The sequence below is a fragment of the Sander vitreus genome, chromosome 24 (genome assembly GCF_031162955.1).
Source record: "Sander vitreus isolate 19-12246 chromosome 24, sanVit1, whole genome shotgun sequence".
NCBI lineage: Eukaryota > Metazoa > Chordata > Actinopteri > Perciformes > Percidae > Sander > Sander vitreus.
In genome coordinates this window covers 8,974,830-8,989,472 of record NC_135878.1, presented here as the reverse complement: position 1 = coordinate 8,989,472, position 14,643 = coordinate 8,974,830, and the positions used below count along the sequence as shown (strand labels likewise).

General features: G+C 42.5%; 1 protein-coding gene across 1 annotated transcript; it reads left to right on the top strand.

Moving 5' to 3' along the window:
- The first annotated feature begins 1,095 nt into the window (after window positions 1–1,095).
- Window positions 1,096–3,517, top strand: LOC144512561 (thymosin beta-12). The gene is made up of 3 exons (XM_078243337.1): window positions 1,096–1,206; window positions 2,370–2,482; window positions 2,622–3,517. Exons 2-3 carry the CDS (start codon window positions 2,383–2,385, stop codon window positions 2,651–2,653), a joined length of 132 nt encoding a protein of 43 aa, XP_078099463.1. The 5' UTR covers window positions 1,096–1,206; window positions 2,370–2,382; the 3' UTR covers window positions 2,654–3,517.
- Window positions 3,518–14,643: the final 11,126 nt, after the last annotated feature.

The following is a 14,643-nucleotide window of genomic DNA, read 5'->3' as shown; positions in this document are numbered from 1 at the left end:
TGCATACTACACTTCCCATAATGCAACTCAATAACGTACCTCTTTAGTAAATGCCCAAAAAGTTTGATTAGAAATATGATTAATAAAATGGTACCATTTTGACTCATTTTGATGGCTATAAGGCTTTGATTTATCGCATGGTAATGAGTTTGATTTTTTTTTTTTTAATGCTATTTGAATCGCTAAGAACTGTTGAAATGATTTGTTTTGATCAACTGCAGTGTACCTTTTTAATCAAGTACTGTACTTAAATAAAATGTGCAGGTACTGTACTTAAGTATTACCATTTTCTGCTGCTTTACACGTTTTCCACTATATTTATCTGACAGGATTTTACATCAAAAAATTTGAGGCTCGAAAAGGGTAAAACTAGAGTTTTAATGCAGGATGCTTACTTGCAATAGAGTATTTATACATTAATTGCTATCTGAATACTTATTCCGCTAATGAATTGTCAGTAATTTCATCAACAGCTCAATATGGATGCACAAAGACCTTTGTACGCAGTCATTTGATGCACTTTAGGGCAGATGCTTGCACATTCACAGTTCTGTACATAGAAAGTCTTAAAAGATCAAATCTAGTATTTATTTTTAATCGTACTTCATCTACTAATACACACTGGATTGCCTTCATGTGCTGAGGCATACGGTATAGTGATGAGGATGAATGTTACATTGCCACCAGGGGGCGCTCTGTCTATATTAATGTGCAGCCAGAGCAGCTGCAGACAGATACAAATAATGAGGAGAAATAAGGTGCCATTGAAGTCAACTGGAGTCATTTTCACATCAATTGCAGTTGGACTAATAATACATTTGAAGTAGAACAGCTATAAAGATGGTAAACTGAAGTTCAGGGCTGCCATGTTTGATATAAAACAGCGATAACATGAAAGGTGGACTGTATCATTTAGCTCTTCACTGCAGAGCAAAAAAAACAATAAATCCAATATTCATTTTTTTTTTACATTTCTTTCCTGTGGGAGATAATATGAGGCTCTTTTTTTTTAGTTTTTAGCGTTTGGTTTCAGCATGAGGATGGAGGGTTCGTTTCTCTCCAGCAGGGGGAGATACGGAGGATGGGAACTGGTGATGTCAGATGTCATTAGCATATTTCTGACTATATCTAATGCTTGCGCAAAGACGCGCCACTACTGCTGCAACGCACTGACCAGAGACCATCCAGCCATCAGCCAACGCTTCGGTAAGCTTCATGCAACAAATAATTTCTATTGTTTGAGCATGTATTGCCTGCAGCAAGAAGAGAGTAGGATTAATGTGAGGAATGGGATCCAGGCGCAGGGAAACAATGTTGCGCCAAATGGATGAACCAGGGACAGAATATAAGATAATACCAGTTTTAAGTGAATGTAGTTTGTATTTTGTATTAATATTTTTGCATTGATTAGCGAATAACACAGTGAAATGTGACAGCAGGGCAGGCACGTGTGGCATGTCTTTGTCTCAAGCGCACACATTCACGCATTTCCTTTTGTTGCAGTTTGTGGTCGAGCAGTATGGTTCCGTTATTAAAATGATATGATGTTACGCGCTGTATTTGGTGCATAAACACGTCTGGTGGGAAATTTTTGAGTGTATTTTTGAAGCAATGGAGTTCAACTTTGGATTTTCAGACTAACGTGACTGTGCAGAAAAACGCCAATCTGGGCGGTGGTTCCTTCAGATTGCACCCCAAGACGAGATGTACGTGACAAGTGAATTGCTGATGGTGCACAGCTTCCATGTGGAAAGCCCCTGAGTAGACACCCATAAATCAATATTTCACCTCTAGATTACATCCTTTTTTTTTTTTTTTTTTTGTTCAATCCCTCTAGATTTTTTTAAAGATATTTACACACGAGCATGTGGTCTCTTCTCCCCCCCCCTCTCAGTCAGCCCAGCATTAGAACTCCTGTTGTTATGTAAATGTCGGGTTTGGACTGGCTTCATTGTCTGGAGCAGCCTGTCTGTCTCTCTGTGTGCAGTATATCCTGGGCTGTCTGTTGGATAACGGGACGGATGGCAGGCAAATCACGCTGGGTAGATCCGTAGACGAACAAAGGGAGGCGGACGCACATTAGAGGGGAGAAGTAGTCTGCGGTTGCGCATGTAGTTAAACTGGACAACAGTTTTTCTTTTTTTGGGTGGGCCACTGAGATTTTAGGCAACGCCCTAAAGACTGATCAAAAAGTCAGGGCGGACCACGTTCTCTGGATTTTGCTTCCACATTGTGGAACAACCTCATCAATATACATTAGATAAATATATATGTTGATGTAATCTGTTGGCCTGGCTTACCTGTAGTTTCAGCTTTGGTACCAGTCACGTGCTCTGTTTTAAAGTGTGCTTCCTTTTCTGACCTGACAGACTACCTGCAACAATGAGTGACAAGCCCGACATCTCAGAGGTGACCAACTTCGACAAGACCAAGCTGAAGAAGACAGAGACGCAGGAGAAGAATCCCCTGCCTACAAAAGAAAGTAAGGCTTAAATTGTTGGGGAGGGGCATTGCATCACTTTTTTCTTTTCTGTGCTCTTTGCTGACACATGTGTAGAAAATGGAGCTTGGCACAGTATGGTCTTAAGTTTAGGAATCTCACATCTCCTTTTCTTCCACAGCCATTGAACAGGAGAAGGCAGAGACGTCGTGAAGACCTCCCGTCATGCACTGTACACCCTCTCTCCCTCCCCTGCCCCCCCCACCCACACTGCCCCCCCACCCCTCCTCCCGCATTGCCTTGTTTTCAGTCACTTCTTTTTAGCTGTATAACTTTGTAACCGAAATTTATGAAACTACGACAATAACCAAGCTGCGCAGCTTGTGGAGGGATGATGCTTTCGTCAGGACGGTCGGCCCCGTCCCCTCAACAAATGCCACCTTAACCACCTTCTTGCTCATCTTTCTGATGATGATTTGGAGGAGGAGGGAACAGCAGAAGGTGTACATCTCTTCGACACCACCTTGGCACGCAGCAGAGAGGCCTAAGGGACGGGGCGTGGCCTGCATCCCAGGAAGCCCATCACTGTCTCACACACCCATCACCCAACTTCCTGTGTGGCTGCTTTTTTCGCCCAAGCTAAGGCGTCAAGCTTTTCTTTTTTTTTTTTTTGTTTCTTCGTATTCTAATTTTTGGGAAATGCACAATATTGTTTGTACGCTGGCCAAAATGTAAATGCCCCAAAAGTTGATTGTGTCTGTCACAATGCTTTTTCTTTTTGCATGTACACAAGGATAACAATGTAATGGATTCCATCTAGATCTGGGAGAAGCTCAAACGGACCTTATTTACGGTAAATGTAACGCCCTTTTTGTCCGAGTGATTCGGGATAGCTTTTGTGTTGCAACCTGTTTCTGAATTGTCTCAAATGAGGAAAAGGAGGAAAAATATACCGGCAGTTGATTCCATTTGTTTGCAACAGTAGGAGTTCCAGTAGTCATGTTACTCTGCCACAAACCATTACCAGAAATGGGGAAACCATGAAATGTTGTAATAATAAAAGAATTTGTTACTAAAGATCTGTGATGCAGAGTGCTTTTTGACACAAATGTGTTTTTTTTTTTTTTTTTTTTTTACACATTGCTGCACGTTTCATCACAGTCGTCATACTCCCTTTTTAGCTCACAGTACCGTTTTACTTTTACAAACCTAATATTGTAGCTTACAGTTAGGCTGCTCGTCTTGGTCTAACCCACCTTTCACACTTAGACTGCAGATGCCAAACAATCCTTTTTAGAATTACTTTAGGGATGAGGCTGTGCACTATTAAAAGGCCTAAATGTCTCAAGCCCTGCAGGGATTTACCAGCACAGACGATGAATTTGTATGTGTAGAGAGAGAGAGGAGGCACGGATATGAAAGCGACTCGTTAGACCACTAGTCACAAAGGTCTTCTCTCAAGGGGTTGTGGTCAGCACACAGCTCATTTTAAAGGGACTACTGCAGAGAAACCAGTACTGCAATCCAGGAAGTAGATTCTTCCTACTGTGGACCTTTTAACCTTAGCTATATGCTTTTTTTTTTTAGAACAAAGGACTTATTAAAAACCATTAAAAGGGGAACAAAGGTGAATGAGTAACATTGTGCATGCATCTGTTATCTGGTGTGATTCATTAGTGAGTGGCTTATGGGACAGCGTGCCCTGAACCACAGTACAGTACATCCTTAGCGGGAGATTTACTCAACCCTTCGTCCTAAATTAGCCACCACCTACAAATCCTTAATGTCATTAGCATGACATCACTGACATGTCCTGCAAACGACATGCATTAATACCTATATGTGATGGTACTTTCACTCAATTGAGATGTGACTGGGTTTTGAGGGAGCAACCCCCCCCCCCTAGGTTTAGTCTGCATGAATGTAGCATTTTGAATGCTAAAGCTATCAGCAAGGAGTGTGGTCACGTGGGACGTGAATCGACATTTTCAAGCATGTCAGATGCATCTTCGTTGCAGTATTTAACTCTTGTCGGTGTGTTTCCTTATCATCATCGAGGTTACTCAGCTATTTCTTCCAAGGCCGATGGTAAGATCGATCTCAGGCCTCGTTATAGTCTAGTATACTCTTACGTGTAAGTGGATTGGTGTTAAATCAGGTGCTCTCAATAAGGCATTAATCTGCGTTGAGGTAGGAGGGGGAGATGTGGAGGTTAGTGGGCTAGTGCAGGGAGCCTAGGCCAAAGCCTCGCAGGTCCTCCCTCAGATGGGATTAGCACGTCCCTCGGCTTCCCTCTGCATGCTGCATGGCTCCACGCAGGATTTAAGGTGGAGCAGCAGATTGGGTGGAGTCACTATGTGCACTGCCTGGTAACTCATGGCAACAGCTGCTGCTGAGTCACTTTCTGGGGTTGGGCGGTTGGATGCTTGTTATCCTCGTGGAGACTGTTTCTCCCCGGGAAAGCACTCGTCATTAAACCTTCCCGGCTGGCATTTGTTGCATAGTTAAGAGATTATGAACACAGCACATTGTGCCCTGTTGTCTGTATTTAGACATATTTGACCATCTGTCTCCTGCAGCCTCGTCTTCTTTGCAACTGTCCTGATTAACGAAGAGATTGACTGATTGGTTGATTGATTCATGTTAAGAGAATGCACATGTGCCACAGTGAAAGCTCCATTAGCAGGCAGTACGGGGTTCAAATCAAATAAATGAGCAGCCACATATCAGTACAGCCAAGTGTCCTGTTATCTGTGGTAAATATTATCTGCAGGTTGCTTTCCCTCAGAGCCGGCCCACTGAGTCAATTATCTTCCTATCACTCGCTGGCAAAGACAAACACCGCGTCTGCTGTCGATTTCCATGGCAACTACACACCCAGGAGCTACATTTGGCATTGCTAGTGACGGGGGGGAAGGAGGGAGATGTGTCACACGTTAAACACCTGAACATTAGCTTTAAAACGCCGCAGTGTCTTTGGCTGCAGAGATACAAACAGGGAGTAGGGAGCAAACAGGAAAACACAGTTTAAAGCAGTATCTTTGTGTCATTATTATGGTTTCCTGTCCAAAACCAGTTCTCTCTAGAGTGATGGCATTGTTGAGCTCTGGCTATCTCAGCTGTCAGCAGACTGATGTTAAAAAAACACACACACACACACACACACACACACACACACACACACACACACACACACACACACACACACACACACACACACACACACATCAAATTAGCTGCACCCTGCAAATATGCAACATTTGTTCCTTCTCTGCAGCCGTGTTAAAAGGTTATTGAGTACAGTCGACACATGACAATGACAAGCATACATGGTATGAACAGACTTGTGTTAAGGCTCGAGGGCCATGTGTATTTTAAGCTCATAGGATGTGACTTCAGAGTGTAATTAAATACATCTATCAAAGCGCTCGGGGACTCTCACATCAGCTTATGGATGAAACTTAACCCTAAACTAAGCAAAGGAATGATTTTAGGGGGGTTTTCTGATCATGCTCTTAACAGAATAGCATACCACGATTTCTTCATACACACAACACAATGCTGTTGTATTTTCTTAGGTGGTAGTAGTGCAAAAGATATCCATTTTAGCAAATCAGTAAGTATAGAAGCAGTTGTGTTTTTTTTTTCTCCATCATTGTCCTATAAAAACCATCGATCTCTTTAGTTGTTGCGATAATGCATTTTTTCCTCAATATATTGTGTTTTTAAATGTTTGTTTTGTTTTTACCCAGTTTTCTATACCCATAAAGGAACACTTAATTCTTTAGTTTATCTAGAAAATTCAAAATCTCCAAATGCATGTATTTCACTGGACGTCAATGAGCGTCAATGAGCTACATTAACTTAAAATATTAATATTATCTATTAGTCCTGGAGGATGGTTTTCTTGATTTCCTTTTTTCTTGTCTAATGTAGACCTGACAGTTATGATGAAGGGCAAAGTATAAGTGATATTATGAAACAGAACAAAGGGAGTATGTTTGTTCAACAAAGTTCACTGGTTCAATGTATTGGAAAATTGTTCAGTTGTCTCATTGCCTTTTAAGTACATTGTTAATGTTGATCCTCATGCTAAGTACACGCATTGATATGTTTTATTTTTTTATGCAACAGGCCTCAACATCTGTCACCAGTCATGTCCTCTTTGTGCAATGTGTTTACAGATAAGTGCTGTTCTGCATCCGGAGTTAGCCGGGAAGCAGGAACTAACTTTTAATAGCACTTTTCTGAAACAAAGACACAAAGTCTGGTGAAACAGAGGAGAGCAAAACACACACATGAGCCAATGCTTTTTTGGAAGACAGAGCAGACATGCACTGTTAGCTACAGGAAGCACATAAACAGCTCAAAACCACCTATATGTCAGTGCTAGCTGTTGTATAAATGATAATTACAGCACAACCTGAGGATTGGTAAAAGTCGGTTAAACAGTTGTATGACCGCTAATTGCACCATCAAACTGATGCATAAAAGTACAGCTGGCTTGTTAAGAATCAGTGGGGCAGAGCGCTGGGCGTGGTCCTACATTGCAGCTGCAGGCTGAGCTGCCTGTCTATAGCTTGGGTTTGATTATCCCAGACATGCTCTATTAGTCTGGCCCCAGATGAGCCCCGATCAATGCTCTCTAAATGGTGTTTCATATTGCTTGTAAATGCATTAGTCAAACGCATTGCGCAGAATCGATCCATGTACAGCAGAGCAAAGCGCATCACAGTGTGTCCATTCGACTCAATGTGACTTGATGAGGTGGGCCTGAAAGTGTCCACTCGGAGGTGACGACTGCGGGTGTGAACAAAGGAGACTTGAGTGTGACTTCTGCAGCTCACAGCTGCGCATGCATGACCACACATGATCCTATGAACAGATGCATGTGCGACTCGCCTTCATACGTGCGTGAGTCACCTCGGTGCGTCCGCGAGGTGCGAACACAGAGAAGCCCGTAGGTTTATACAGAGCGACAGCCTTGACATTTTTTTTCTGAGTGGAGAGGCGGTGGCTGCCATGCCGCAGACGAGACGCTCCCTCCCTCGCCTCAGGCACACACTCTCTGCATCTCCTCTTCCTCCTCCTCCTCCTCCTCACAGGAGATGATATCACTGCTGCAGACACCTGGCACTTTTGGTTTCTCTTTTACAAAATGAAGAATTAATATCCATTGATAGCAACAAATGTGGTGCTTTCTATGTTGTAGTTAGAATCTTTTTTTTTTTAATAAACTGGAAGATTTGCAGTCCATTTAGAAATACATTTTAAAATTCCAAGTAATGCATATCAACCCCGCCCCCCCCCCCCACCCCCTTACAAAATGACTCATTTCCTGAACCTTAAAACATTATTTTTATTTGTACTTCGCTGTGCAGCATCACAAAAAAATGAAAACTTCCCCTTTTCACATCTCTCAAAATATAAGATTGAGACACACGCTGCTTTGGACGGACTAAAAGGACCAGACATTTATTTTCAGAATCTTTGTGAGTTTAAAAAGAAGCTCAGTAGAAGTAAATCAAGTTGTTCTGCTTTATGAAATTGAAACCTGAGAAGAGTGTGTGGCGCCCAAAAACTCTCCAAGGCCCAGTAGCTCCCTGGAAGAATGTTGATCATGAGCGTTAATTACCCTGGTCGTCCCAGTAGGGAGCTGCTTAATTACTGCCCCCTTGCTAATAACAAGCTTAGTCGTGTCATGTCCTTATTTGAGTTTTCTTCATCATCATGAGAGCAAAGGTTGGGAAACTACCTTCCACAATCGACCAATCAGTCAATTTTATTTCCAAATTTGTCACATGAAATCATATAACCAATGATATCTCATCTTAGCCTGGTCCTACCAGACTCTCGTACATTTCATTTATACAGAGAGTCAGGCCACTCTCCATTGACAAGTATTAACTTCCTTGAAGGCGGGTACTCTGTTGAAGTTTAAAACTATTGGATCAGCCCAGAGCCACTCTGGATCTGCCATAACCAATCGCTGACGTTTGGTCGTGACGTCAGATTAGCCAACTCCTTCACCACTAATGGAGCGAGCTGGAAAATCTAACTTTTCCCGAACCCCGTGTGGAGGAGGGCCACAACATCATGGCCACCAACACAACTCAGCAAATACTGTTCTTGCTCGGGCTTTAACTTCTGGATATTCGGCAGCGTTGCCACAACGGACCGAATGGCTTCGCTCGCATCTTTCTCCCCCGCCATTACGAAACTACAACTCAAACTAGCGCACGGCCTCAACGTCATCGTTCTCAGTTCGCTGATTGGACCGCCAAAGATTTGGCCGGAAAAAACCCAAGAATAGACCGCAAACCCAGATGACGTATTGAAGGAAAATGAAAATTGAGCGGAAGTACGTAGGAGGGCGGAGCCAGGCTAACGTTATTCCATCAGCTCCTTCAACTTGTGCATGATTCATCATAAAGCAGAATGTGGCTGTCAGATAGACACACAGAAAAAGAGTCCAGCCAAGTATCGGCAAAAGTACACCACAGCTCCCGACATCCCACTTGAAACCAATGCAGGCACGGAGGCTCACCGTCCGACGCCTGCATTCACTTCCTCCACGTTTGCTTCGGTGCCCCCTCTGATGTAGAGATGGAGATGGACGCAGAGATGGTTTTGCTTATCCACGTATTCAGAAAATTGTAGCCATAGGTGGTAGCTGATAGCCATCCTTACCTTTTCGTCTGTGTTTACTCTGATGTTTACATTTGAAAACCTTGACCGGCAAGGCTAGCATAGTGAGCAAGGAGAGACTGGTGCGTTGATTTCCCAATCCTGATGAGCGACTCATAGTCATGATGACTCGTCATAACTCATGATGGCTGCAGAGATAATCTTTCTAGCTTGAGCTTATCTTCTCCATCTTTTCCACGGTGTTTACTCTGATGTTTACATTTGACTGGCCAGCTGGCTAGCTGAGTCGGCTAGAGACTGGCAAGTTGATATCCCGATCCTGATGAGGGTCTTCCGTCAACCACACGAATGCACAACTAAGATTTGTAAAATAGACAATTCAGCTTAAATCTTGTCGAGCTGACAGAGAGGCAACTGGAAAGTTTCCATGCCTTCTAGAACATGAAGTTACATTCAAACTCTTACCTAGGACTGAAAGAATGCGATACACAGATATGAACAGATACAAGGCGGATGTTCCTGATGTGTAGGTACCTTTGTTTTGCCTGTTGCCACACCCGGATAGGTAGTGAAAAACTGATGAATGCATGGATGGATTTCAACGTATGCTTCAACCTATATGTGCCTCAGCTTGCAGTATCTGTGACTCAAACTTATTTATTATTATGTTCTTCTCTATAATGTTCTTGACGCTTCAGCTCTGCATATGCAGGTGAAATACCCAAGGACACCTTTAAAACCCACAGTGTTTGTGTTCCCACAAACGTTGATTGATGATTCTGTTTTGGACATTGTCCTGACTTGAGCTGTGGGCAACTGCATGTGCTTGATAAAGTTGCTCTTTAATCATGCTGTAATTAAGAGAAGTCCCTGGCTGTTTGCCTCATGCTGATGCTTGCAAAATAAACCAGGAATGAACTGTGTCTTTCAGTGGGTGTAACATAAGGGTGGAGTTGCACTTTGTCACAACTTCTCTGTTCTTCTCTTCACATGGCCTAAAGGATGTAAAGCGCATGTAATATGTACTTGTTGCCATCTATCAGCTCATTATCTTTGTTTTGAGCGCCCTGGGGTTAATGACATGCTCATGCTGCTCGAAGTAGCATTCAAGACCGCCTAGCATGCTGCTCCTCATGTCATTTCCTCTCTTCAGGGTTTCAGCAAAGCATCCTCATGGTGTTACATCATATGGCGTATGTGACATGAGACTTGCTCAAACAATGTTGCTCAAAGGCTTTATTGTGCAACACGTCGCTGGGGTCTGAAATGCACACAGGATACAATCACCATTAGCTTTAATCAGTCATGTGGTGTGAGATGCACACGCACATACTCAGAGAGTTGTATTACTGTAAATATTGTTTTTATCTCACAAACAGTTTTGTCGACACCACACCCATAATCCACTTAACCTCGCGTCTCATAGACGTTTGACACACTGTTTATTTTCTATTTCCCGTTGGCGAGGTCCATCCAGCAGCGATAACGTCTGCTGGCATGGCAGTGAGTCACAGTGAGCCAGGTCTGCTCGAAGCTGTGTCAACAACAGAAAAGCAGCACACTTACTGACAGCGCAAGGTAAGACAACAAGGAAGCTGGACTCCTGCCATCGTCCAAGAGGTTGGGAGCATGCACAAAGCAAAACCCTATAATTATCAACATTATCAATGAAGTATATCCCCAAAATCTAGAGAATATGCTGTTTGGTTACCTGGAATCCATTAGAGAAAATATATTGATGGGAAAAAAATTACAAAAACAATGTGACACACTAAGCTAATAATGAACAACATTGGCTGTGCAAATCTGGTATACAAGATAACAGCTCCCACTTATATTCTTGTTTAAGTGGGAGATGTTATCTTAAATGTTATTTGTTTAATCATATAACAAAGTGCTGCAGAGTGTAACAATGACAAGAGCCATGCTAGCTGTTTCCCCTTTTCAAATCTTTATGAAAGGCTAAGCTAACAGTCTCCTAGCTATAGCTTCAAAATTATACCTTTGTCTACTTCATATTAAGTAGACAAAAAAAGAATGCTTTAAAGGAATATTTTGAAATTTTGATAATATGCAGGTTGACACCACTCTCATGTCTGTGCACTAAATATGAAGCTATACATCCAGCATTTGGTTAGCTTAGCTTAGCATAAATACTGTAAGTAGAGGGAAACAGCTAGTTTGGTTCTGTCCAGCAGCTCTAAACCTAACTAATTAACACATTATATCATGTTTGGAGTCCTGTTGTTACTATACTAAGCGCGAGCTAGCGGTTTTTATGCTAAGCTAAGCTAACCATCTCATAGCTATAGCTTCATATTTAGTTTACAGACATGAAAGTGGTGTCAATTTTCTCATCTAACGCTGAGCAAGAACGCAAATGAGTGCATTTCCCCCCCAAAAAGGTCGATTTATTTATAAGATAGCAACTTCATGTGTTGTTTTTCATCAGGGTCACGGTTAACCTCTGTGTTAGCACAGTAAGGGCTCTTTATTTAGTGAAGACAGGCGTGGTTACAGATATTTGGGTTCAAAGATGGACTGAAATGTGGCATATCTGAGCTGAATGCATTATGAACCCTTAACAATGTACAGTATGTCGGGAAAAAGAAAGGCAACTCTGTGGTGTGCTGTGCTGAGAATAATTATACAACATAAAGCATCCCACACACACATACATACACCTGCATTCACGCCCACAGTCCCAAACGCTCATGAATGCTAAGAGATTTTAAAACCCAGAGAGCCAATTTCCCCCTCGTTAGCAGAAAGTTTGGCCTCATCCTGAGATGCATTAAAGATTTAACATCTGAGAACAGGACGCTGGGGGTGTGAGCATAGAAATATAATGATCACATTGATCTCGTGGCTTATTTTGCCACTGCAATGAAGGCAAGTTGGATATCCATGAAGGCATTTGCAATGTTTTTGAAAGAAAACCCTAAAAAAAAGCTTGATGTTTCCTTTAAATCAATCGGTTTTACTTTTTCTCTTGTCAAGCAATAGCCGAGCTGAAATTCCTGGTGTGTATTTTGTTGAGCTCGAGGTCAGCTGCAGCCTTTGCTGTCAACAATCCAGGACACAGTCAAGGACATTAACACAGACGTGCCCAACACAAAACCTTAATTTACCAGTCTCTCCAGGCATCCGAGGAATTCTGGACCACATGTTGTTTTGTCTAAAGGAAGTGAATACTCTCATTGGGAACTTTTATTTTGGAAAAACACAAATGTTATCGCAATGAAAAGGGATGTTGGAATATGACCCCCAAATACAAAAAAAAAACAAGGCGATATTAAATGGCTTTTTGAAACATCAAAGATTTCCATGCCTTGAGCCCTCTGTGAGGAAGCTGCAGGTTGGATCGCTGAGCCTGACCTTTGACCTCGCTGTGGTTGGAATCCAGTTTCCCAACAGGGATCAACTGACTGAGAGTTGTTATCATCGCAGTATTTTGCTAAATTGATTTGGAGTCTCAACCACCAAACCCACACTCAGTCTGGATAGTTTGTCAGATATGGTTTTTATCCAGTTTGATGTTGCCAAAGGTCGTGAGTTGAATCCAAACCCGCAACATTGCAAGTCAATTCTTCTTGTCTTAGTCCACTTCAGGATCCTCCGGTTTTTTTTACCCCACGTAGAGGAATGAGCCTCGGTCGCTGCCAAAATCTGCTCGGCTTCGTTGGCCTCCTGAATGTCCCAGCATGCCGTTCCAGCTTTTTAGAAAGAAGAAAAAAATGAATAAGGCCTTTTGTGTGCTTGCTCTGTTCAAAAAGGGAAGTCTAGTTGCCCTTTACTTCCACTCACTGTATCAGTAATTACTGTAGTTGCTGCTTTTGTTGGCAAAGTTTTAGAATTAGTTTGTATGATTTAAAAAAAAGAGTTTCACCTCCATTTTTATTAAAAATGTATAATCTTTAACAACAGTGCATTACGCTAAGGAGGCTTTTTTTCAGTCACTTAATACAATCATTAACTGTTCCATCACGTGTGGCTCAAGTCAGAACGGTCTATATACTGTCTCCATGGCAACAGACATGCAACCTGGCCATGGATACGTGGCTGAAAATGATGTGGCTGTTTGATACTCGCTGATAAACAATAACAATATCTCATGTAATGTTTTCATCTAGAGAGGATTGATGCTTCCCTCGTTAGGGATGAATATGCCAATGTGGAAACTTGTTCAACAGCAACGAGATGCTTTCACTTTGTATTTAAACCGTTTGTTAAGTCTAGATTAGCAGTGGGAAAGTGTTGTTGTGCCATGGTGCATGTTTTAGATCAGCTATTTATTGATTTATCAAATTGCAAAAGAGATGACTTAACTGTCACCAATGATTGAAAAGCAAACAAACTTCCCAGACTGTGACTCACTAATTGTGTGAGTAATTTAGGTCAACACCCTATCAATAAAGATATCGATACCTAAATGACAGTCAGTAACTATTATCAAGGCTGTCAATCTTAGGGGATTCAATTAGTGTTTGTGTAGGTGAGTCAGCAGATGAATATGTCTTAATAAGAAATCAGCTTCAGTTTCTAATTTTGGAAGAGGTTTGTGTAAAGAAACCAACTCTGAAAGGCCTCTGTCCTCAAAAATAAGGACCCACTAGAGTAATAATTCTGTTGTGGATGCACAAGGAAGTCAAGGAGCTGATTGCTCTTCCTGTTTTTAGGTGCAAGACTTTGGCTCAGCTGCGCTCCGTTCTGCCAAGTTTCCTCCGTCTGAGTAACAAAGGTGAAAACGTGTTGTTATGAGGTCTGGATTAATGAATTATGGAGGTTTGGGCAGCACATTTGTTTATAACAGTAGATAGTTCCCATGAAAACAAGCCAAAGAGACAAAATGTGAAGAGGTTACACACAAACAGAAGAGTAATGAGGATCAGACGCTGATGTGTGAAGAACACACGCTAATGCTGGAGCTTGTACTGTAAATCAGCAAATAGGACTTCCAGCAAGCTGCGGTAATTCCCCCAAAACGCTCAGTTTCAGGATTTGAGCCGTTGCTGGGTGAATAGAATCCCAGATGCCTGAGTGCCCCTTTGCTTTGCAGGGGGAAACAGCCGGTCCCTGTGTCTTTTTGTCCGTTGAGGCCCCCTCCCTACATAAAGGCTTTAGTCAGACGTGTGCCTACATTCCCTCGCCCCCCACCTCCACCATCCCAAACCAAGTTCCACTGGACTCCTGCCCAGATGAGCACCGACTCACCCTCTTTGTCTGCAGATCTGGCACATGACCTGCTCTCACAACTGGCACCGTGGGCCGAGCTCCAAACGCCACCCATGCCCCTATTGTTCCCCATGCCCCATTTTGGCCCCTAAAAAACTCACTGCACCCCAGCGTAGGCAACCTGCCAAGACGGACACAACAATAATGGCGTCAGTGCTCATGTGTTATGAGTGTGCAGTAACTGCTTTATTGGAGCGGGCCTCGGTGGGCACGCTTTGGCATTGTTGTTATCTCTCAAATTTTCTTTTGAAATGATTAGAATATCTTGACAGCAGCAAGACCCACAATTAAATACTCACCATGTCTTTATTACCTTTCTT

Excerpts from the sequence above, each read along its gene's own strand:
- LOC144512561 (XM_078243337.1), top strand. The coding sequence starts at position 2,383 with ATGAGTGACAAGCCCGACATCTCAGAGGTGACCAACTTCGACAAGACC. Across the intron at positions 2,483-2,621 it reads TCCCCTGCCTACAAAAGAAA|CCATTGAACAGGAGAAGGCA; the intron begins GTAAGGCTTAAA and ends TTTCTTCCACAG.